The sequence below is a fragment of the Garra rufa genome, chromosome 7 (genome assembly GCF_049309525.1).
Source record: "Garra rufa chromosome 7, GarRuf1.0, whole genome shotgun sequence".
NCBI classification, from domain to species: domain Eukaryota; kingdom Metazoa; phylum Chordata; class Actinopteri; order Cypriniformes; family Cyprinidae; genus Garra; species Garra rufa.
The window spans coordinates 15,643,939-15,670,270 of NC_133367.1; the positions used below are offsets into that span (position 1 = coordinate 15,643,939).

A 26,332-nucleotide genomic window follows, 5' to 3' on the forward strand; every position below is an offset into this window, starting at 1 on the left:
ACTCTGCTCATATTTTCTGCATAACATGCATTTAAAAGTTAAAGTCCGAACGGGTACGTGTTCATGAAAGTTCACATCCCTTTTGGAGATGAAATATAACACAGATAATATTAAATAAATATTTTTTAACCAAGTTAAATATGGATCATTATTCATTAGTAATTTACACCCCTTTTTCTAAACATCTCTACCGAACCGCATCGTTCTTCTTTTTTTTTAGTTTTTACAGCGGATGGCAGGCTTAGCCTATAAGTGCATTACCGCCTCCTATTGCTCAAACGGACCATTGACTCTCTAACTACAAAATTCCCTTATTATTCTACCAACCCACATACAATCTCCCTTGATTTTTATACCCGTTCAGAGATTTAGAGCTTCATCCGGCGCTGCACGTTCAGCTCCTCCGTCAACCCTCAGCCCTCTAGGCGGGATTTAGATTAGAAAAGGAGAAAGAAAGAAAGAAAGAAAGAAAGAAAGAAAGAAAGAAAGAAAGAAAGAAAGAAAGAAACATATACTCGCGTGTGCAATACACTTGCCAAATACTGTAACAATAATTTAATATTTCTTACCTGAATTTAATTAATTCTTAATCGAAAACTGCTCTCCCTTATTCTCTAGTTTGTCCTTCAACTAATTTCTTTCAACAGTGTATTTTCTATTATAACATGTTTAACTGTTTCATTAATGTCATACACCTCACAGAGCCCTGTTGGATGTTTGCTTATTAAATGTATACAAAGGCCTGCCTTTGGTATCAGTGTCCCAATACTGCTGCCACACTGTCAAAATATTCTTCTTGATAACTGATTTAATTTCAGACCTATTAAAGGGAATCCGAATATCAACTTTTTCTCATTCTATGGCTTTTTTTTTTTGCTTAATTGTCTGCCTCTTCTTTTTCTCTCAACCCCATATGAGCCAGAACCCACAAAAACCCCACTTTTATACTGTTTTGCTTAAGTCAATATAATTCTTGAATAATCTCTATTATTGTATCTTGTTTCTGACTTCAGCTCAATCAAACTTATTAGAACCGAACTAGAATCTGAACATATTATTGCTTTGGATATTTTAACTTCACTAATCCACCTTATTGCCATAATTGTTGCAAACATCTCTCCAATATAGGCCTACACTGACAAACAGTCTGATATTCTATTGTTCTTGTTCATATTTAACTTGAGTATTACAAATGCTGAGCCCACATGACTTGTTTTTGAATCTTTTCGAAGCATCTGTGAAAATGTGAAAATATTCTCTATACTTTGACTCCATATATTCCCTTACATCATATACCTCTGTTTCATAGGACCCTTCCTTTTGTCTTCTTTCTAATAAGCTTAGAACAACTTTTGGTTGGGGCATAACCCACAATGGCACTGGGAACAAAGGAATTATTGGAGCATATCCAACCAAATTTCCCCACTCTCCATCCAAAACCATTACAGTCTTTTTTCTCAGCTAGGATTCAGAATTTTTTTAGTAGAGTGATTTCCCCTCTGACTTCTTAAATGTACCCAATAGGAAACCATTTATTGTTGATCTGTAGTGGGCATGCTTGTATTTTTTTTTAACGTGTTTCCTTTGCCAAAGAGCAATGCATTGTGGGAGTGTGCACAGATCCACACTTAAAAAAGCGACTGGAAATAGTAGACCATCTGGGGACTTTTGGGACTCTTTTCAGCATATGCTTTGGGACACACTTATTTTAATTTCACATTCTATTTAGGGTGGATAGTACGAACATTGGGACGCAAGGCCTGTTGCTCTTATTGTTTTATGAGTTTCCATATTTAGCGCAGATACTTTTGTTTTCGTCTTTTTCGTCGGTTTACTGGGCTGGCGCGTTGTGAACAGCTGATCAGGATCACTCCGCCACCTACTGGAAAGCAGCGTACATGCTGCTGCAACGGGTTTTTATTTCTAAATATTTAACCCAATGCATTTAGACGCTGCTGCATTTATAATTTTCTATGGTTTTGTGATATTGTTAATGCCTGACAAATTGTTTCGATTTCATTTCCATGAATACATATTCTACAGTTTCTTGACATTCATCCATGATGCAAACCTATGTTTCTCCATTGCAATGCAGTTAATATAGAAGCAATGCCAATGTGTGTTAACAAAATAGAGCAAACTGAAAGAGAAAGTTCAATCTATGCTATTATAAGCTCCCTATATAAAGCATCCTGACATAAAAAGGTTGTGCAGAAAGATACACAATCTTCCAGCCTTTGATAAAGCCACTACGAACATTAACAATAACTTAGAACTTTAGAACTATATTATGTGATTTTATGATAAACTAACCTATGTAAGTGGCAACAGGATTGGAACATCATCCTGAGACACTGACAGTCTTTATCTTTAAATAAATATTGTTCAACAGAATGTACAAATCAAACGGTTAGCTAAAAGATGGACAAAATAAAATAATAAAAAACACTGGAAAAATAGCGTGCTGTTTATCTGTAAATCAGATGCGCGTTAAATTATTATTTTTTTGTCTGTTAAACATAACGACAAAAACTGTTTAGGAGTTATATGGAAATGTTAACAAAATACATTTCGCCCATGTATACATATTAAATGTCCTTCCTTTTTTTAACTTTAACTTCGTAGGTAATATCAATTTATTTGACGTTTCAGAAGCATCCGAAAAAAAAAAAAAAAAAAACAGATTTATATACATTGTTTGTTTTATCAAAATTATTGTTAGGGACAGTTTGGCAGTTCTCTGGATATTGATATGGACAGGTCCTTGCGCCCTCCTTAATTCTATGCCCCATGGCGAATACTTCACATAATGTGGTGCTATGGTGACCTCTAGTGGTGAGCTTGAGGAACACATGTGATCTTTTCAGTTTCAAGTCAACAATTTTAAGGAAAATCTTAGCATTTGTTTCTGTATCTCCAATTGTACTGATAGCTGACTTTTCAACGAATGAACTCTACAAACAAAATGAAATGATCAAGTATTTATTTGTATATTTACAGTATGCAAACACATCACAACACAAAAAAGATTGAAATCACTAATCAGAAAAAACAAAAAACATTAGACTATCTAAACTGGTGACTGTGAAAGCACATACTATGTACATATTAATTCTCTCAACTGGTAAAGATTAGTGTGGGCTGGTGCGGGAAAACGGATTCATCCACAACTCTTTTGTCAGTGAAAGCGTCTAATGTGAGACATGTTTCTTATGAGACATAAGAACCAACAAAAACAATCTTAAATAAATATGCATATAAAATGTGAGAGAAATATAATACAAGACAAGGAAATGTAAAATAAAATTATGGTATAAAGAAATAACATATCACCACTGATCTATAAAAATGACTTTTATAAATGAGTGCAAAGAGCTGATTTGAATCTGTGCTCATGTAGCCCACAATAATTTCACCTTCATTATTTAATCCAAACATCATTATGATAAAGGCATTTATGGACTTGTATTCAGGTAATCCACCTCATTTGAGTGCTCATCAAACTCTTGTCCCTCATGTTTCATCTGTAAAATAAATACAAAACCACCAATAAACATTCAACATTTCTCATGTGAACATGTACTTTTCTATTAATGCTGCAATATTTTATTTGAAGCTCTAATCTGTATACATTAGTAATTATTTTTAAATAGTAATAAATAAGTTAAAGCAATGCTATTTGAAACTGTAGTAGCTGTAAGTTTGTAATTGTTTGTAAGTATTTCATGCTGTTTAGCAATATCTCACCAAAATTACATTCACAAATATGCATTTATAACAGTAATAAAGTGAGAACCTTATGAGGATTCCTCATCTGACAGTGACTCTTGTTCTGTTGATTCCACAGGATCTTGAGCTCTTGCCAAGGGGTTTGACAACCCACTAATGTAGTTTACACCAGTTCTCAAGAGTGACTGTTCATTATCCAGACTGGAAGACGGAATCAGAAGAAAACAGTGGTTTTAAGCAGAACATGTTAAAGTAATTACATGATGTATATCTGTTTGTTTTAGCATGACTGTGAGAAATTAGTGTTTTCTCACATCAGGTTACATTTGGAGCCTTGTAGCACATCAATGAGACGGTCCTTGGAGGATCCAATGCTATTTTTACTCAGATCAAGCTGTTTTAAAAACTGCAGAGCTTTTGTTTCAGCCAAAGACTGAGCCAAATCAGCCACATCTGTAATGCCACAGTCATGTAGACTAGAAAGAGAAAGACAAACAGAAGAAAATTATTTTCCTTTTAACAAAGAATGCGATATTAACCTCGAGGGCACAGTTAAGTTTTGACTTATCTTAGCATCATTTTTCAGCAATTTTTCACAGTCACCTCAGAAGTGATCCACTAAATTTACTCAATAAAACTGTGGCAACAGATTACAACTAATATTATTAATTAAATATAACACATATGAATGAACTAGAATTAATCAAATGAGATGCTTACAAATTGGCATTCAAAATGAGGAAAATTGCACAAAAATGAAGTAAAATTCAATCAGAAATATTGGTTTAATTGAAAACAAACAAACAAAAAACACTATGCTAATGAAAACTGTTATGCATGTCGGGCGAGTAGTTGGTGATCCGGAAACACCCTTTAAAAACATAATACACATGCACAAGACATCTTTTTTTCACAAATTCACATTTTTTGTTGTTTACATGGAGATGATACAGCCATCATGTTCAAAAGCTTGTGTTTTCAGGTCCCTAAAACAGAGTTGTTGAAGACATGTGATGCTAACAGAGTTAACAGAATCACTGAAGAAGAAAATAATTTTAAGGTTACCAAAACAGTGGTCAGCATTTGCTTTAGTTGGGCTCTGGACACTTGACTTATAACGTTAGATATTGTTTGGCTGCTGTAACCAAGTTATAAGAACTAGACAAGCCAAGAGAAAAGGTGAATGGATGGTGTTGGTTATGTTTTAACAAGATTTAAACTGATTACAGCAGCTTTGTCATTCTCTAGTGGAATGTTTATCTATCTGGAATGTTTAGTATAAACCAAGGAGTTTCTTACAAAATTTTCTGAACAAAAATGTAGGGAAAAACTGCTCATTTAGGCACACAGTGACATCAAGAATCAGCATATGAATCATAACAATGGTGATTAGACAATTCAGCTCATAAATTATTCATGCTGCAATACATGATAGGAGCCATGGATGAGTTTTCATTGGTGGCACCCAGAATTCACTGCAACATGCTTTTTAATGGTCACCATTGTTCAGGTTCTAACGCTGATTCTTGATGTCTGTGCAAAAACAATAATTTTACAGAAATGTTCAACATAGTTTTTACAGAAGAAAAAAATAAACATTATTTTACACATTTTTCTGTTACAATATTTCACATTAATTTTATGTTTTTTTTTTGTTTTGATTGGCAGCCATAGCAGCCAGTCATTTGACCACTTTTTACAACACTTTTTTTTTTTTAATGAATTGTGTCTTCAACAATTCTGTTTTAGGGGCCTGAAAACACAAGCTTTTGAACATGATGCCTGTATCATCTCCATGTAAACAAAATGTGATTTTTTTTAAAAAGGTCACATCATGTGATGTGTATTATGTTTTTGCAAGGTATTTCTTGGTCACCAACTACTGGCCTGACATGCATAACAGTATTCATTATCATAGGTTTTTGGGGGGTTTCCAATGAAACCAATAATTTTGTTTAAATTTTTTTTTTAAACAATTTTACTTATTTTGAATGGCTAATTTGTAAGCATCTAATTTGATTAATTCTAATTATTTCTTATGTTTTGAATTTAATTAACATTGCTTGTAATCTGTTGACACAATTTTATTGAGTAAACATATTGTATCATTTTTTACACTGTAGGAAACCATGTTATGAGAAATTTCATCTTATGGATTTTCAGTGGCATAGAAATTCCTAGTATTTCCTATTAATTACTTAAACTATGGTGGCCAGCCTTAATCTAATTTGTCCCACCATAGTTCAATAATGAACCAAGAATATTTAGCAAGTTCTCATTCTTCGTGCCACAGTGCAAATTAACAGTTAACTGATAATGAAATTATTATATAGTCGTCTGTAACACTATTAAATTCACTGGCCAAAATTGACCTGCATTTGGTACCTGACAGCTGTTTATATCAGACCATACTTTCAGCAGTTCACACAACACAACAATAATTTGATTATTCAATTATAATGTGAACTTAGACTCTTTGTGAAATATTGAGTAAAAGTGTTTTGGATGAATTGCAATGTGGAAATTTTTAAGCATGTTCCCCACCTCAATCTCTCCAGTTTACAGCGTTCATTATTCAGTATGCCACATAAATGTTTCACTCCTTTGTTTTCTATTTTATTTCCACTGAGGTCCAGCTTTCTCAGGTTTGAACACAGAGCTGAAGTCAGGATGAAACACTGTTTCTCTGTAATACTGCATCCACGCAGACTGAAGACAGAAGAAAAAAAAAGCCAATGAATCAGATGCACGTTAGGTTCATGTGTGAGTTAAATGCATTTTTAGATTAGATTCAACTAATGTTAAGACATCCCTAAAGTTTAGTCAAAAAATGTTCTTTCATTATTAAATATTAGTAAATTAAGTAAAAAAAGAATACCAAAGCTGTATATGTATATTATTTATTATTTACCTCTGTCAGAATAACCTACTGTTTTTTGTCACATTTCGGTCTGTTCTCACTTCTATCACATTTTGCTTCAAAGTTTTGTCATATAAACAAATATAAACAAAGTTTTGTATTTATGTTTTTTTCTGCTGACAGAAATAATAAACCATCAGTTTTGAATCTTTCTTCAGAAGCGTAAATGCCAGAATATTCAGTGCTATACATTTTGCAGCTAGTGCCCTGTTGTCTTAATAAACAGTACATTTAAATCACACTGTAAATGCTGTACAGTGTAATGATACTAACTGTAGTTTTTTCAGCTTGCATCTTGAACTGCCCAACAGAACACCAAGATTTTCAGCTCCAGAGTCTCCTAGTTTACTCCCACTCAGGTCCAGCTCTCTCAGGTGTGATGGGTTTGATTTCAGAACTGAAACCAGAGCTGAACAATCCTCTGCTTTTATACCACAAGACCTTAACCTGCATTCAGAGAAATAAGACAAATATATATTTTTTTATTTTGATTCATTAAAATACCAAAACACTGATTTTTTTTGTGCATGAATGTTCCTCACCTGAGTCTCTCCAATTTACAGTGTGAATCCTTCAGTACGTCATAAAATGTTTCCACTCTTGAGTGTTTAAGTTCATTCCCACTCAGGTTCAGCTCTCTCAGGTGTGAAGGGTTTGATTTCAGAGCTGAAGTCAGGATGAGACACTGCTTCAAATTAATACTGCATTTACAAAGTCTAAAGACAAAAACAGAAAGGACAGTGATTTGGATCCGCAACGTCAGTCTTATTAAAAACAACAGTAGGCATATAGTCCTCCATATAGTCTATAGTTGCCATAGTTTAACTGTTCCTAATTGTTTTTAAATTCCAAATGCCAGAAGCTGTTATTGTCTTCTCATTCTTTGAAAAAAGTGAAATTAATTTATTTTATGTTGGCTCTTGTTCATTGTTTCAGCAAATCTGAATCTCATAATATTTCTCATAATAAACACAAACACAACCAATACATTTTATTGAACACTTTAAATTAATCCCAATTATTTCCTAGTTAGACACCTATTATTAAGTTTGACCAACAGAGAAATACAGTTGCAGTAAAGATGCAGTGATTCACTTTAAATACTGTAAACTGGGCCTGTTTAACTAAACAGTAAATTTGAATCACGCTGTAACTGCTGTACAGTATAATGATACTAACACTAGTATTTCCAGCTTGCATTGTGGGTTCATCAGTAGATCACTGAGGTTTGTAAATCCAGAGTCTCCTAGTTTATTCTCACTCAGGTCCAGCTCTCTCAGGTGTGATGGGTTTGATTTCAGAGCTGAAGCCACAGCAGAACAACCTTCATCTTTCATATCACAGCCTCTTAACCTATATTGGAAAAAAGGAAAAGAAGAAAATAAAACATTTTGTGAAGACAGAGGAAGAGAGATCATCTTTACTTCACCAGATCACAAAGTACTCTCTCTCTATGCTCTTTATAATATACAGAGTATTAAGTGTCTTAGTTTAAAAACAGTTTAAAGCATTTTGATTATTATATTTCAATCTTACTGACCTCAATCTCTCCAGTTTACAGCGTAAATCATTCAGTATGTTACATATGTGCTTCACTCCATTGTTTTCTATTTTATTCCCACTGAGGTCCAGCTCTCTCAGGTGTGAAAGGTTTGCACACAGAGCTGAAGTCAGGATGAGACACTGTTTCTCTGTAATACTGCATCCACACAGACTGAAGACAGAAAGAGAAGAGAGCGACTCAGATCTATGAAAATCAACTAAGGTTTTGGAGGATTTGGATTTTTGTTTTTGCTTGACAGTAATTTGTCATTTAAAATTCATACGTTAAATTATGAAGTGTTACTTCTATTTCAGATACATTCACTTCACGTCAATTTTAAGAAGGTTCTTCCATGGTTTCCTACATTAGTTAACATTAATTTATGATGACAATACTTCTACTGAGTTGTTTTTTTTTTTAAATAAAAAGTTATATCTCTTAACATTATGCACTGTGAACTAAAATAAACAAAAAAACAAACAATGAACATTAACAAAGATTAATCTGATCCAGTGTTCATTCATAATTTCTGACCCATGATCAAACTGACTTGGCCTAATATTTAAAGCTAAACTTTTTTTAAATTATTTGTGTTTAATGGCCTGTTTCATTTTAATTATTAACATTATAGTGAGGCCTCTGAATCCAACATATGAGCAAATAAAAAAAAAAGCATTACCAAACACACGATAAATTATGAGATACTCACGTCAGTGTGTTGAGTTGACAGTGTTTATCCTGCAGTAGAGCAGCGATCTGATTCACTCGAGTGTCTCCTAGTTCATGTCCACTCAGATTCAGCTCTCTCAGGAGTAAAGGGTTTTTACCCACAATTCTAGTCAGATACTGACAGGCTTCTTCTGCATTAGGACTTCTCAAAAACCTGCAAGAGTTGAAGCAAGATTCAGGTGAATTCTGAACTAAATGTCTGTTGCCTCACAAAATGTTGTCTAGTGACTGTTTTACTTTAAAATGACTTTTTTGAAGTCCAAATATTTATTTTAAAGAAAAAGTGCAACAGTGCAAATGTCCTGAGAAGCAGAAGGGCAAAAGATAGATTTTCAATACAAATATGGAAACTGAGGTTAGCATTCTGAATGGTCTCAAGATCTTTCTAGACACAGCATGTTTGTGAAGAATTGGAGACTCATAGATCTGCACAGTGTTTGGAATCTGGGCTTGTTGGAAATTAAACTACATTGTATTCAGAAAAAGTTAATAAGCTACTAAATATCATCACATCTAGAGGCTCATAATGTCCATTGAACCTATACTGTAGCTTGTAGCATGACTATTTGTCACCAACAACACAATATTCCCACATGCACCAAATTGCAGCTTATTGTATTACTAAATATTTAGCCTGCATGTCATTTATTTTGTATTATTTCATCATGACTCACCTAAGTTGAAGTTTACAGTTTTTATCCTGTAGTAAATCATTGAGCTCCTCCACTCCTGATTGTCCAGGATCATTTCCTGTGAGATCCAGCTCTATCAGGTGTGAAGGGTTTGATCTCAGAGCTGAAGCCAGAGCTTTATAACCTTCTTCAGTGAGACTGCAGTCTGAAAGTCTGTTATGAAAAAGTTTTATAGTAGTCAAAAGGTACTGTGATTTTTTTATAAATGTTAAAAATGTTAAAATATAAATTGTATGATGAAAACAAAATGGTTACATGAAATCAATAATTCAGCTAACCTGAGTTTCTCCAGTGTGCAGTTTGTATTTTCTAAGCCATTCTGGAGTTTCTTCACTCCTGAATCCTGCACTTTATTGTTGCTCATGTCAAGTTCTTTCAGACTGGTGTTTGATCTCAGGACTGTGGCGAGAGCTGAACAGCTTTCCTCTGTTAGACCACAATCACGCAATCTAAAATGATGAACAGGAGAGGGAGAATTGACTATACTTTATTATTGTCTTTTGGTCACTGTGCAGTTTATTCCATCTCTTCAAGATATTTTAAATGTGAAGCATTTAATAAACTCAATACTCACATTAGTGTGCTCAGTTGACAGTGTTTATCCATCAGTAGAGCAGCAATCTGATTCCCTCGGGTGTCTCCTAGTTCACATCTACTCAGATTCAGCTCTCTCTGGAGTAACGGGTTTTTACCCACTTGTTTAATCACAAACTGATATGCTTCATCTGCAGCAGGATTCTGTAACAACCTAGAGACAGAGAAGTACACTAACATTTCACAACTGTACATTGCCTTCTACAATAATGAAAATCATCTTGATAAAAATAGGTTTGCTTTTTCGCACCACAAATACAACATTAATGCACTTTTGTAGAAATCTGTCTTTGTGTTTTCTTTATATAAACACTCATGATTAAATTTTACAAGTATAATGCAAATTAAATGTTGAAATCAAATCTTGTTAAAGAGAAATTATAAATGTATACAATTATTCTATAAATATAAATTTAAATATATCTTTACAAATCATAGTTATTTAATAAAAGGTATTAAACTCAAAGGGTAAACTGTCGTAAAAGTGTTGTATAATATTGTTGTAGGTATGTGTAAATGGTGCCGAGATAAAATATTATTTTATGGTTTTGTCTTTTAGCTAAAACCTTAAAACTACTGCACTCAAGGACACTCACCTCAGTGTTTTCAGTGAACAGGTTTGATTCTGTAGTAAATTAATGAGCTCCTTCACTCCTGATTGTCCAGGATGATTTCCTGTGAGATCCAGCTCTATCAGGTGTGATGGGTTTGATCTCAGAGCTGAAGCCAGAGCTTTATAACCTTCTTCAGTGATACTGCAGTTTGAAAGCCTAGAGAAATAAAAATATGAAAAAAATAACATTGTGCAGTGACTGATTCTAACCAAAGAAACAATATGCTACCCAAAAGCATTCCCTTTATTTGGGTAAATGGCACATCAGATTCAGGCTAAGAACTGTTTTTGAATTAGTTCATTGCTTTTTATGTATTAGAAATATTAGTTGTTTTATTTAAAAAAACAGCTTTTTATTTCAGAAACACATTTTATGCAGAAATGAAGCAAGTAATGGCTAGCATGAGTTATATCCTCTTTGCAAAAAAAAAAAAAAAAAACATTCAAATTAAATCTAGATTGCTAAAGTAATATTTTGTTTATATTGTATCTGCACTGTTTTTGTTATGATGAGTCAGTAAGAGTGTCATCCACTGAACAAAACTCTGGTATTTCAGCTCTGACTAAGCACCTCTGCATTTAGTACTACATTTATATGCTTCAAAGAAATGTTGGTTTAAAAATGCTACACACATAAAAAGCCTAAAAACAAAATATAAGGAAACATAAGCAAATTTAAATTATTACTTGCCATCTTATTGTAAATTTGGAGTGAATACATGTTCATTCTAGTGCCATTTTTGGCCGAAGCCCTCAATGATTTTCAACCCTACTTGGGTTGCGTTTTAGAAAATGCTTAGGAAAGAAGACACATTTTTGTATATATGTGGTTTGTTTCAAAATGTCATGCTTCATTTAGGATAAACATAATTATGAAAAATGTTATAGCTATGTTATTGATGTATTTATTTATTTTTATTATGGCCATAAGAGATAACACTGTTGAGAAGTTAATGATGATTTTTGTGTAAAAATGCACACGTGTTCTCTGTGCAGTTACTGGAGGAAAACCACTATCCACAACAAAAAGTACTATTCAAAATGTTTTACGGTATGCATTGTGTTCTAACTATGCAATATTGTTTTCACATAAGTTTTATAACAAGAAATATCTTGAATTATACCAATCAAAATCATTTTTTGAAAATAAATAAATAAATAAAATAATTGGGGGGGTATTTAAGCAAACATTGCCATATGGAAACAGTGTACCACAATATGAAATGACAAAAAAAGAAAAAATAATATTCAATTACGATTATTTTTATTTTTTTCCAAATCAAATGCACATTTCTTTTAAAAATGTAAGCATTCAATCTTAATTTCCATCATCATCCACCACACACACACACACACACACACACATGCAAAAACATATACACATGCACAAACACACTCATCGTTATGGTCACTGAAGGCCAACTCATTCTCATTCTCATCACATGGGAGAAATATTGCTGTATCTATATTTTATTAATACATAAATACAACTATACTACAATAATATAACAAGGAAATCATTAGAAATTAATTGTTGCCATATGGCAACTCCTTAGTGTGTGTGTGTGTGTGTGTGTGTGTGTATATATTTACACACACACACATATATATATATATATATACATATATATATACTGTATATATATATATATATATATATATATATATATATATGCACGGTATACTAGTACTACAGTATTATTGCAATACTAAAGCTTAAAAATACAATGGTGCCATTGCATTTTTGAAACGGTAGTACCGTCCATAAGGTAGTACCATAAGATATGTTGTATGCACAGCAGGACATGCACGCCAGCAGAAACATTACAAGTTGATTGGCAAAATGTCTTTCTGCTTTGTTTTGTGTAGTACAGCGTATATGCTTTATTTAGTATATATGGACACTTCAGTTCAGTTTGAAATAAGAAGTTGCACACGGACGTCCTTGTTCATGCTGCAGTTTATCAAAGGGTCTGATATCTCTGGTAAAAAAAAAAAACAGCTAAAACCAGCCTAGGCTGGTTAGCCGGGTTTAGCTGGTCATCAGGCTGGTTTTAGAGGGGTTTTGGCCACATTTTCAGTCTGGCCAGGTTGGTTTTAGCTGGTCAGGCAGGGAGACCAGCTGAAACCAGCTACTTTCAGAGTAAACCAGCTTAGACCAGCCAACCAGCCTAGGCTGGTATTAGCTGGGTTTTTTTTTCCAGCAGGGTTTATTTAAAAATAGCAGCTCAAGAATCAATGATTAAACATCTAAATATTTTACAAGAAAGTATTTTTGTATTTTTATTCATTTGCCCATTTTAGAACAGGGGTGTAATCACCTGTTTCTGAAAGCATCTTTGCGATCATGAAAGCAATTCCATTCATTAACATACTGGCTTGCACTTTGTTCATTTTATATATAAATATACTTTTTTACATTTATAAATACATACATTTTAATATACTAGCTGCTAACTTGGAAATTTCAAGATATGCAAACAAAAATGCTCCTGACAGTTCAGCAATATGACACAAGCAAGAGTTAAGTGCTCGTTTTTGTTTAGTTTCGGTCGAATCCAAATCCATTGGTTTGGGCAAATCACAGATTCACTAAGCCATTTGTAAAACAGATTCATTTGATTCGCTCCTGAAGGATTCAGCTGTTTTGAGAGAATCATTTGAATGACTCAGAGATTCAATAATGAACCTTGTAGCCACCTGCTGGAGGTTTTAAGTTTCCCATCATATTAAATTCTTTTCCAACATATTTCTGTATTCAGAGTTTTGTATATAAAACATTAATCTCATACCATTATTTATGCAATTATAATGCTATATATATGCTTCAGCTGCTATAGTATCGCAAGTAATTTTTAGGGTATCGTGACAACCCTTATATACATTTTATTCCTGTGATTACTGTGGAGTTGGGTGTAGCTGATGGTTAATTGTACTCACTTCAGTATCTTCAGCTTTGATTTCTTCAGTCCCTCAGAGATCTTTTTGACTCCTGAGTTCAGCAGACGGCTGTTGTTCAGGTCCATTTCTTTCAGGATGGTTTTGGAGGAGAGAACAGTAGCTAGAACTGAACAGTTGTTCTCTGTCAGCTCACAATTATTCAGCCTAAACACAAAAACACCATTAGTTATTATTCAACACATATTCAACAAACATCAGATCTTTATATCTGCTGACACATGTGACTGAATGTGTTTTTAAGGACTAAACAGAAGTTAGAATGTATAAATCGTGTTCACTCACTTAATTTTCTCCACTTTGCTATGAGAGTCCATCAAAAGAGCAGAGAGTTTCTCCCCATCCAGTTCTCCTAATTTATCTTCACTCAGATAAAGCTCTTTTAATAGTAAAGGATTTATACAACAAACTTCAGTGAGATACTTCCACGCTTCCTCTGCAGCTGAACATTTCAAAAACCTACAGGAAGAAGAATTACAGATTAGATAATATTTCAATTTTCTGCCTTTAGGTGCTCCCATATTTAATGCATCTCTAAACAGAGTAGAATAGTTAACTACAAAAATGTGTCTCAATAAATTAAACTAAAATTAAATTAACAGCATGCAATAAAAATAAAACACACAAAAAACGTATGCCATTTTCATGTATAAGCATACACCAGTAACAGAAAATACAGAAATGTGTTTTCACCTATTAATTCTTTACACAGAAACAGAAGAACACACAAAACAGCACATCTTTAATCACAACAGATGATCAAAATAAAATATGCATAAAAATAATACTAACAGAAAATGATAATGTGATATAATTTGTCTAAACACATGTGACACCACCTGACAAACACATTTTCAGATATTGTCTTGTGAACACAAATACAGCAAAACTAATTATCTGTAAAAATATTAGCGGAAAATCCATTATTGAGGCTATAATAATAACCAATAGCCAATACTTTCTCAGCGACTGATATATTGTGCACCTCTAGTCCAGTGTAGTATGAATGTAATAGTGTGTATTACATGCAGTGTGTAGTTAAATGTGGTTGAGGTTACAGTTATGATAATGCATAGTTAGTTATCAGAATAATAAGGGATCATTTTCTTTTAATTGAGAACATATGTATTATCCAACAAATCCCTTGAGCAAGGCACCGAACCCCTAACTGCTCCCCGGACGCCGCAGCGATATCAAAATGGCTGCCCACTGTTCCGGGTGTGTGTTCACGGTGTGTGTGTGCGCGCACTTGGGTTAAATGCAGAGCACAAATTCCTAGTATGGGTCACTATAGTTCCTTTCCTCACCATCACCTCCTTTCCTCTCCTTAACACTGTATTACACAAACAACAAATAAACAACAATGTTTGTTTTGAAATATCTGATTACCTGATGGCCTTTAATGAACACTGTCCATCCTGCAGTAAATCACTGAGCGTCTCCACTCCTGATTGTCCAGGATCATTTCCTGTGAGATCCAGCTCTATCAGGTGTGAAGGGTTTGATCTCAGAGCTGAAGCCAGAGCTTTATAACCTTCTTCAGTGATACTGCAGTCTGAAAGTCTGTATATGAAAGAAGCTGTTTAGTACGGCACACAATACACTAAATAAGCAAAATGCACACATATAAAGTAGCATGTCATTATTTAAATCATAAGAAAAAATGATAAGAATTAAAAACTAATAATTATAATAACTTTAACTGTAATTATAAAAAGCACTGCCATGGAAAATGTGACTGCATTTTAAGTAAAGAAAAAACAAATCTCCCCCCACAGATAAGCAACAAATGTTTTAATGATAACATCCATTTACTTTGATTTTTAATATTCATAGAATAATTATAGCTATCTACAAAAATAATTTCCGCCTCCATAACCTTAATCATTTGTCATGACAATCAAGCAAATGTACATTTAGAAATGTATGTTACCATGTAGAAATATTAATAAATGAAAATACACACGTCAGTTTCTTTAATCTGCATTGTTTGTTTTTCAACAAACAACAGATCTTCTCAATTCCTGAGTTTCCTAGCTTATTCCCACTCAGATCCAGCTCTATCAGGTTTGCAGGGTTTGAATTCAACGCTGAAGTCAGAGCAGCACAACCTTCTGCTGTAATACTGTTATTATTCAGCCTGCAGAGAAAGAAAACAAAGACAGGAAATATTTTTCAGTTTATCTTAAAACCTCCTTTAATCAACAGCAATGGCAATCTTCATTGCTTCTGCTTGTTTTAATGGCATTTGTACGTTGCACCTGCATCTGGTAAATTTAATATTTTGATGGCTTTTTAAACAGTTACTGAATGTACAACATTAAAAAAATTTTTTATATTAATACTTCTGCCTAACTTTATATTATGTGTCTTTAACTACTGTGTTCATACATCAAGTTTACTGTACTCATATGAATATGAATTACATCTTTTTGTAAATCTTTTCATAAAATTTGGACTGAAACATTCATTTGGATTAGTTTCATGATCTTTTTATGAACTTTTTAAAGCATTTAAATAGCAGTTGTGCAGACTATCAATGGAGGGACAGAATTTGTTCAGATTTCATTAAAAAATATCTTAATTTGTGTTCCACAGATAAATTAAAGTCTTACAGGTTTAGAATTACATGAATTTGAGTAAGTGATGACAAAATGTTAATTATTGTGTGAACTATTACTTTAAATGTGATGCCTATATAGCAAACAAATACATGAAACGTTTTGATGCTGCTTAAATTGCCTCCATATTTAATCATGCTCCACAATCTCACATATCTGCTGTTCTTTTACTGAAGCTTTCTCTGCACTTATACCTCTGGCAGTTATTGGACTTGTGCTTGGCACTGAGGCAAAGTTGAAGTGCATGCCTAAAACATCTCTCTTGTGATGTGCTTGTAAAGAGACAGTTCCATGTCTAAATAAATGCAAATCTTGTGACCAAAAATAAGTCAGAAACAGCAGACATATGCAAATTGCCAAAGAGGAGGCCAAGCTCCACCCCTACAATAATGTTAGTACGAAGTGGCTGATTACACTTCTACTAAAGAGGGCCCAATACTTCCAAAACAACGTATAAATTTGGAACTTATTGAAATACTCACTTAAGTTTGTTGAACTGACAGTGTTTATCCTGCAGTAGAGCAGCAAGCAAATGTACTAATTTTATGTCAAGTTGTTGTCCAGTCAGATTAAGCTCTCTCAGAAAGAAGGGATTACTGCCCACAATTCCAGACAGATACTGACAGGCTTTCTCTGCAGCAGGACTCAAAAACCTGCAGAAGAGAAGATGAAGCTAGATTCAATTCAACAGAACTTGGTGTGATTAAAAGTCCATTTTTGAAATAGCTTTAAAACTGCACAAGTTGTTGGATCAAAGTTAGTACAATTACATTTCTAGAAATAATTCACCTGCATGACAGGTACATTTTGTGTAATTTGCATAATTACTCACTTCAGTTTTATTTTACAGTTTTTATTATGTAATAAATCTGTGAGCTCCTTCACTCCTGATTGTCCAGGATCATTTCCTGTGAGATCCAGCTCTATCAGGTGTGAAGGGTTTGATCTCAGAGCTGAAGCCAGAGCTTTATAACCTTCTTCTGTGATACTGCAGTCTGAAAGTCTAGAGATAAAAGGAATTTAAAAATCCAAATAAAAAATATTATACAGATAATATTAATGCAAATAAGATTTTATATAAAAAAGCATTACATTTTTTCTTCCTGATTAGTGAAGAAAAACAATTCATCATCTGACACATGTTTTCCTACTCTTTAGTTTACTACAGTTAAGTTTTAATTTGTAACAAATTATTTTTTTTTAATAAAAAAAATGGATCATTGAACTCACTTCAGTTTCTCCAGTTTGCAGTTTGTATTTTCTAATCCAAGATTCGTCACTCCTGAATCCTGCAGATTATTGTTGCTCATGTCAAGTTCTTTCAGACTGGGGTTTGATCTCAGGACTGTAGCGAGAGCTGAACAGCTTTCCTCTTTTAGACCACAATCACGCAATCTACAATGATGAACAGGAGAGCATGAATTTCCAGGATGAAGTGCTTCAGTGAGTACTGAGAATAATGTTTTTATCACCTGATATGAATAATGAACACAATACTCACATCAGTGTGCTGAGTGTACAGTGTTTATCCTGCAGTAGAGCAGCGATCTGCTTCACTCGTGTGTTTTCTAGTTTACGTTCACTCAGATTCAGCTCTCTCTGGAGTAATGGGTTTTTATTTAGAACTTCAGTCAGATATTTACAAGCTTCTTCTGCATCAGGACCCAAAAACCTGGACAGAGTAGAAGTATATTGACATTATCTGCCATACTGTGATTTATATTCAAAATGTTGTGAAAGGGATTTTAGTCATTTCAAAGCTTTTATAAATGTCTTTTGACAATTTTCTTGAACCTAAAGGATTTTTAGAACACTCACCTCAGTGTCTTAAGTTGACAGTTTGGATCCTGTAGTAAATCATTGAGCTCCTTCACTCCTGATTGTCCAGGATCATTTCCTGTGAGATCCAGCTCTATCAGGTGTGAAGGGTTTGATCTCAGAGCTGAAGCCAAATCTGTATAACCATTTTCAGAAATACTGCAGTTTGAAAGTCTAAAAAAATAAATAATAAAAACACACCTTTAATTAATTAATCACTGAAATATCAATAACTACCTTATCAGATATGCCACGTTTCATTTTGCAATATCAATTTTATAATGTTGACCAGGAAACAGTTATGGTCCAATATGTGTGGTTTGAGTTTGTTCTAAATTTGATCTTTTTTTTCCATTATATAGTAATTTTATTTCACAATAACAATTTATATCATGATATAATATATTTTTTTAAATCTTTATAATTAATAATATAAACATAGATGCAAGTTACAAACTAAAGGAAAAATACAATAAAACAAAGGCAAAAGTGAAATAAAAAGGCGCTTATGAAATCCGTTTTTATTTCTTCACAAATGAATTTTTTTTTTTTCAAATTCCATTTTTTCTCTTTTAATTTTTCTGGATTCCATTTTTTCTTTGTTTTCATTTTTCTAGACTCTATTTTAATTGTTACATTAATCAAAAAGTTTGTCTAACTAAAGTTTTATTTATTTATTTATTTATTTTTATTATACAAAACAAACATTTTGTTTAAGTTTCCAGAGAACATAACCTATACAATTGTATACTGCGTACCTATATATACACCTACATACCTATACATACATACATACACATACTCCCACATTAAACATATCAGTAAATGCAAAGGTACATCTGCCTCCAAACCTCTTACACATACACATTTTACATGACCACACCAATCCCGTATACCCACAAATTCTTGAAGGCGTCAGTTACATCCCAAATATGTCTCTTATTCCTTAACATTACATTGTCAAATAACTAAGAACTAAACAAAGGCGGTAATTCAATAACCTAATTTCCGGATATCCTACAGTTCTTTGTTGGAAAATAATTAACAATATAAAAAATTATTTAAAACACTCAGTGTACCCCTAATCTTGACCCCTATGCTGATACAAAGTTATACTTCAAAATTGTTAATTATGGATCTTATTGGATTCCAAATTCTTGTAAATATTTTTTGTCTATCTGTTATATTATATCTCAGCTCTTCTAGGGGTAACACATAACTTAAGTCTCTTAGCCAAACTTCAAATCCAGGCACAACTTCAGACTTGCATTTCTGTAAAATTGCCTTTTTTGCTAAGATCATGCATAAAGAAACAGCTTGTGACATATATTTGCTTCCTATATCTGAGGTATCTCCAAAAATGCCCAATTTTGGCTCAGGTGGCAAATCGATTTTATATGCTTCTGAAATAAATCTGAATATACTTCGCCAGAAAGGTCTAATTTTATGACATGTCCAAAATAGATGAGACAACGTGCCATCTGAGATTTTACATTTGTTACATACTGAGGAGACATTTGGGAAAATCTTATGTAGTTTGGTCTTTGAATAATGAAGTATATGAATAACTTTAAATTGGATCACACTATGCCTTGCGTTAATAGAGTATTCATGAATTTCATTGAGACAATTTTCCCATGACTCGCTAGACAATTCTATACCAAGTTCCTTTTCCCATTATTTCTTAATATGATCAGTGTTTACATTCACCTTTTCCAATAGTAAAGCATAAAAGAAAGAAACAGCTCATCTTTCTATTGGACTGCGATTACATAGAATTTCCAGAGTTGGATGTGTAGTCATGTTTTCAAAACCAGTGAAATGTTTCCTAGTAAAATCTCTAATTTGTAAATACCGAAAAAATCTGTTGATAAAAGGTCATATTTTAATTTAAGTTGACTAAATGAGCAAAATTTATTATCAATATAGACGGTTTCATCGGGCGCACGCGCCTGGACCTAAGTTAACTTCCGGTCTGTGTTTGTTTATCTGTCTGGTTCTTGTCGCGGGCTACAAACGCAGCTAATAATGAGTAATGAAGTTGGTCTCAGGTTATTGTGCTGTGGTATGTGTTTCCCAAACATTTATTTATTTGTGGCGACCTGCCATGATATAAAAACCGACTGATTTTACAATTGGAAATTGGATTTAATAGACTAATTCATTAATCTGTTAATAGACTTGGTTGAATAAACGTAATACACGTTTAAAAATCAAACCCAGGCGTGGGTGTTTTTATATCACTGTATTTCTGAAGAAAGACTGTCTTTAGAAAATGTCATTTTCATTTCATCCTGCATAAGGCAGCGTTTTTAAATTAAGAGCTGCTTTGTCTACAGCCATTACCGGGGAAACCTCGTTTCTTGTGCTTAAAGCACCTCCTACTGGGAAGTAATGAGTTTGCATTTTTAATAAATCAGTCTAATTTACGCAGCCAACATATTTCGCTTGTTATTAAAAAAATAATCTACTCTAGAAGTGATTCCAATCCTCAGAGGAGAAAGAACGACTGCGGGTAAGTTGCTGCTTAAATACTATTTTAATAGGCGAACGTTACATTGAGCTGCAGTTAAAAGCACTCGTTTGAATTTATTAATTTATTCGTTTCAGTCTGCTTTGTGCTGCTGTTAAAAGCACTCTGTCGTTGGATTCGTTCATTTATTCGTTCTGTTTACATTGAGCTGCAGTTAAAAGCACTCGTTTGAATTTATTAATTTATTCGTTTCAGTCTGCTTTGTGCTGCTGTTAAAAGCACTCTGTCGTTGGATTCGTTCATTTATTCGTTCTGTTTACATTGCGCTGTGGTTAAAAGCACTCTTATATTTATTTAACTAGGGTATTCGTTTATATTTACATTAAGCTGCTGTTAATTAAGCACTCGTTGGTCTGTTATTTGCCTTGCTAGTGGTTTCTGCGTTTAATAGTAGTTTTGATTGTGCTTATTAAAATTCAAAACTGAGCGGACGGCCAAGGGAAGCTTTGGTTATTCATATCGCGCCCTTCCAGAGCAATTAGAAGTGCGAAGTCTGTTGCATCTAAGTTTCGATTAGAGACTTTTTGCGTGCGTGCAATACATTTGCGGCTGTACTGAGCCCAGGAGGCGTCCCTAGCTGTTTCAGTAAAGCTTTGTTTGGTTGTGTATTTAACGGTGTCATACCAGCTGACGCTGAAGCGTCAGCGGAAGCGTTCAGCCTCCTCGCATGAAGACCGACAAGAGTAAAGACTGCGACTTTTCCTGCGCGACTTATCCGAGCAACGACACCGACAACGCACTTAAGTACTCCTTTCCTTTTCTCACTCTTCTTTCTGTCCTTCTCTATCATGTGTTTCCAACTCATTCCGGTGCTCTCTACACACCGCACCAACATCACACGCACACGCCGACGCAATCTCTCTAACCTGCTTCCAATACACACCTCTTCCACTGAACCTTTCTCTTTCACGGTTGGACTTTGGAACTGTCGATCAGCTGTCAACAAAGCAGACTTCATTTCGGCATTTTCCTTGCAATCTGGCCTGAGCATCCTAGGTTTGACTGAGACCTGGATACGTCCAGATGACTCTGTAACCCCAGCTGCTCTATCTAATAAATTCTCCTTCTCTCACACCCCTCGTCAGACTGGAAGGGGTGGGGGTACGGGACTTCTGATTTCCAACAACTGGAAATACTCAACCCATTCTCCTCTATGCAATTATAACTCATTTGAATCTCATACAATCACTATAACATCTCCTATCAAACTCCATGTTGTGGTCATTTACCGCCCTCCTAGTCAACTTGGCATCTTCTTAGAAGAGCTGGATGGGCTGCTATCCTCTTTTCCAGAAGATGGCAGCCCACTTCTGGTCTTTGGAGATTTTAACATGCATCTGGACAAACCCTATGCTGCAGACTTCCATTCACTTCTTGCTTCATTTGACCTAAAACGCACTACCACTGCATACACTCATAAATCCGGCAACCAACTTGATCTCATCTACACACGAAACTGTACTTCAGACCACATTGTGGTCAAACCCCTTCACATCTCTGACCATTTCTTCATTACACTAAACCTACATCTTGCTACTTGTGCACCCCCACCCCCCCTACCCGTTACTTTTAGACGAAACCTACGCTCTCTCTCACCCTCCCATCTTTCTTCATCAATATCCTCCTCTCTTCCCTCTCCTACCCACTTCACATCTCTGGATACTAATGCAGCAACCGACACGTTATGTTCCACTCTTACTTCTTGCCTAGATGAAATATGCCCTCTCTCCTCCAGGCCAGCACGGGCTGCTCCTTCCAACCCTTGGCTATCCGATGTTCTTCGTGAGCATCGGTCCCAACTTAGGGCAGCTGAGAGAAAATGGCACAAATCTAAGGATCCATCTGACTTGAGTATGTATCAGTCTCTGCTGTCATCTTTCTCTACCCATGTCCATACTGCCAAATCTTCATACTTCCACAACAAGATCAACAATGCTCCGGACACACGCAACCTTTTCAAAACTTTTAATTCACTGCTCTGTCCCCCTCCACCACCTCCCACCACTTCTATAACAGCCGATGATTTTGCCACATTTTTTACAGAAAAAACTACATCTATCAGTAATAAGTTCCCAGCTCCACACATACAGGAACTAAAACTGACCACACCCACGGCTGAAACTCCCCTCTTCTCCTTCCATCCCCTTTCTGAGGCAGAAGTAACCAAACTTCTCCTCTCCAGCCATCCGACGACATGTCCTTTAGACCCCATCCCCTCACACCTTCTCCAAGCAATCTCTCCTACAATCCTACCAGCGCTCACACACATCATCAACACATCTCTTCTCACAGGCACTTTCCCCACTACATTTAAGCAGGCCCGGGTAACCCCACTGCTCAAAAAACCTACACTTAACACTTCACTCATAGACAACTATAGACCTGTCTCTCTCCTTCCGTTCATAGCAAAAACACTGGAACGAGCTGTCTTCAACCAGCTATCTTTATTTCTCTCACAGAACAACCTATTGGATGCTAACCAGTCAGGGTTCAAGAGTGGCCATTCAACTGAGACGGCACTACTGTCTGTCACTGAAGCCCTGCGGATTGCAAAAGCTGATTCCAAATCATCAGTACTCATCTTACTGGACCTTTCTGCAGCATTTGACACGGTAAATCACCAGATCCTTCTGTCTACCCTCTCATCGTTGAGCATCACAGGGACTTCACTTCGCTGGTTCAAATCCTATCTCTCTGGTAGGTCTTTCAGAGTGGCCTGGGGAGGGGAGGTTTCCAAAACTCATCAACTGGTCACTGGGGTTCCTCAGGGATCAGTTCTTGGACCCCTCCTCTTCTCCATATACACTACATCTCTGGGCCCCATCATACAGGCACATGGCTTCTCCTACCATTGCTATGCTGATGACACACAGCTCTATCTTTCTTTCAAACCAGATGATCCATCAGTAGCTGCAAGGATCTCTGGCTGCCTGGCGGATATCTCTGCATGGATGAAGGAACACCATCTACAGCTCAATCTAGCTAAAACTGAGCTCCTTGTCTTTCCCGCCACTCCAACTTTACAACATGACTTCTCCATCCAGTTAGGTTCATCAACAATTACCCCATCGACTTCAGCCAGAAATCTTGGTGTAATCTTTGATGACCAATTGACTTTTAAAGAACATATAGCTAAAACTGCTCGATCCTGCAGGTTTGCGTTGCACAACATCAGAAAGATCAGGCCCTTCCTAACAGAGCATGCTGCACAACTCCTTGTCCAGGCCCTGGTCATTTCCAGGCTGGACTATTGCAATGCTCTTTTAGCTGGTCTTCCAGCATGTACAATCAGGCCTCTACAAATGATTCAGAATGCAGCAGCACGGCTCGTCTTCAATGAGCCCAAGAAGGCCCATGTCACACCTCTCTTCATATCCCTGCACTGGCTACCGGTTACAGCACGCATCAAATTCAAGACACTGATGCTGGCCTATAGGACAGCCACCGGCTCATCACCGGCCTACCTCCATTCACTACTACGCATCTACACTCCCTCCAGAAGTCTGAGATCCTCTAGCGAAAGACGCCTTATTGTACCACCACAGAGAGGCATGAAATCACTTTCCAAAACATTCTCCTTCAATGTCCCTGCCTGGTGGAATGATCTTCCCACCCCCATCCGAAACGCTGACTCCATTACTGTCTTCAAGCGACTGCTGAAAACCCATCTTTTTCGACACTATCTGACTATCTGAAAAAAAAAAAAAAAAAAAAAAAAAAAAAAAAAAAAAATTCTCCTCTCTTTCCTGATCTTCCCTTTCTAGCCCGTACTCATCTGACAACGCCTGACATATGGTACTTTTGAGCACTTCCTATGTCGATCTGCCTCCTTAGGATGAATTATTTGTTGTATTCCCAATTGTAAGTCGCTTTGGATAAAAGCGTCTGCTAAATGAATAAATGTAAATGTGTAAATGTAGAAGGACTTAGCTGTTGTTATTGATTCTATTTGGATGTATACCGGAAGTTAAGTTTGGGCCACAAAAGCGCTCATGCGCAGTAACGTTTGTTTATGTTGTTGCCGTTGAAACCGTCTATACAGATCTCTTATAGAAATTAAACCCTTTTGTTTCCATTGGGAGAAAACCTTATCTTGCAAACCAGGGGTAAAGGCGTGGTTTTACTAATTGGGGTGTCCAAATAAATATGTGGAAGATCCAAAAATGATTTAATCTGTTTCCAAATCTTTAGGGAGTTATTTATTACTATATTTCCGTTATAAAACCTTGACTCAATTTTTATTGGACTATTCAGTAAAGCCTTTAAAGATATCCTCCTACAAGAGGATTCTTCTAACCAAACCCATTCTGGTATCTCCACTTTATTCTCTGGAGTTTGTCTCCACCAAGAAAGGAACTGTAAATTAGCAGCCCAGTAGTAACATCTGAAGGAAGGAAGACTGAATCCTCCTTCTGCTTTTGGCTTGCATAAGTGTTTTTTAGATATTCTGATAGTTTTATAATTCCATATAAAAGAAATAATTATAGACTCCAGCTTTGTAAATAGTTTCGCTGGTATCAGAACCGGTATGGAAATAAATAAATATACAAATCTAGGAAACGTTACCATTTTAAATGCATTGATCTTTCCTGCCATAGACATAGGTAAAGTCCTCCAAAATTTTATATGATCTTTTAGCTGATTCACTTTTGCCTGCCAGTTCACCTTTAGAAGTGCCTCTGGTTTTCTTGTAATTATGATTCCTAAATGCTTAAATGAATTATGAGAAATTTTAAATGGTATAGAACTTAAACAATTCTTGTCAACATTCTCAGTTAAGGGCATTAACTCACTTTTATCCCAATTTATTGTAAAATCTGACAGGTTATTAAATGATTCTAAAAGTTTCAAAGAGGTGGAATAGACAACTCTGGCTTTGCTATATACAAAAGTACATCGTCTGCATATAAAGATATATATTGGGGTCTATTATTTATTAAAATAGGGGCGATTTCACCATTCTGCCTGACACTCTCTGCCAAAGGTTCCATTGCTAATGCAAATAGATAGGGGGAGAGAGGACAGCCTTGGCTTGTTCCTCTATATAGTGGGAATGAGGTCGAAAGTGTAGAATTTGTAAAGACCGCAGCTTTTGGATTAGCGTACAGAATTTTAATCCACTGAATGAATTTGTCCCCAAATCCAAATCTTTTTAGAGTTGTGAATATATAAGGCCATTCAATTTGATCGAATGCACGTTGTGCATCTAAGGAAATCAAACATGCTTTTGTTGTATGTTTTGTATATATTATATTATAAAGTCTTCTCAAGTTTGATTGTATGTGCCGATTTGGCATAAATCCTGTCTGATCCTGATTTATGATTGTACATATATATTGTTTCAGTCTATTAGCTAGGACCTTGCTAATGATTTTTGCCTCTATTGGAATAAGAGAGACTGGACGATACGATGACAACTTCATTTTATCCCGTCCGGGCTTAGGTATTAATACTATGTTGGCATTATACAGTGTTGGTGGGAGTTTCAATTGAGAGAATGAATGATTGATCATACGAAGAAAGACTGAGGCAAAGAGCTCCCAGAATTTTTTATACTATTCTGCACTAAACCCATCTGGGCC

The 26,332-nt window shown here is 35.2% G+C and overlaps 2 protein-coding genes across 2 annotated transcripts in view; both read right to left on the minus strand.

Annotated features, from left to right (window-relative positions):
- Positions 1–3,076: 3,076 nt before the first annotated feature.
- LOC141337969 (uncharacterized) overlaps positions 3,077–26,332 on the minus strand; it is an 87,016-nt gene continuing 63,760 nt past the window's right edge. The window contains exons 32-41 of the mRNA XM_073843543.1: positions 18,218–18,391; positions 8,902–9,075; positions 8,308–8,363; positions 7,829–7,952; positions 7,274–7,365; positions 6,923–7,016; positions 6,274–6,438; positions 4,044–4,205; positions 3,797–3,930; positions 3,077–3,524 (exon numbers count right to left, since the gene is read on the minus strand). Coding sequence (XP_073699644.1) covers positions 3,798–3,930; positions 4,044–4,205; positions 6,274–6,438; positions 6,923–7,016; positions 7,274–7,365; positions 7,829–7,952; positions 8,308–8,363; positions 8,902–9,075; positions 18,218–18,391 — 1,174 coding nt within the window. The 3' untranslated portion in view covers positions 3,077–3,524; position 3,797. The remainder of the gene's footprint in view (positions 3,525–3,796; positions 3,931–4,043; positions 4,206–6,273; positions 6,439–6,922; positions 7,017–7,273; positions 7,366–7,828; positions 7,953–8,307; positions 8,364–8,901; positions 9,076–18,217; positions 18,392–26,332) is intronic.
- LOC141338863 (ribonuclease inhibitor-like) lies at positions 9,743–18,108 on the minus strand. The gene is made up of 13 exons (XM_073844478.1): positions 18,043–18,108; positions 17,901–17,998; positions 17,630–17,794; positions 17,232–17,402; positions 16,882–17,052; positions 15,745–15,918; positions 15,168–15,341; positions 14,064–14,237; positions 13,761–13,925; positions 10,804–10,977; positions 10,188–10,361; positions 9,892–10,062; positions 9,743–9,758 (listed from the first exon to the last, which is right to left on the minus strand). Exons 1-13 carry the CDS (start codon positions 18,106–18,108, stop codon positions 9,743–9,745), a joined length of 1,893 nt encoding a protein of 630 aa, XP_073700579.1.

What these genes read in the sequence shown, in the direction of transcription:
- LOC141338863 (XM_073844478.1), bottom strand. Translation starts at nt 18,108, where the DNA reads ATGGCAGATAATGTCAATATACTTCTACTCTGTCCAGGTTTTTGGGTC. An exon ending in TGTACACTCAGCACACTGAT is followed by an intron (nt 17,795 to 17,900) that starts GTGAGTATTGTG and finishes TCATCATTGTAG; the next exon opens with ATTGCGTGATTGTGGTCTAA. An exon ending in TGTTCATTAAAGGCCATCAG is followed by an intron (nt 14,238 to 15,167) that starts GTAATCAGATAT and finishes TTCTTCCTGTAG; the next exon opens with GTTTTTGAAATGTTCAGCTG.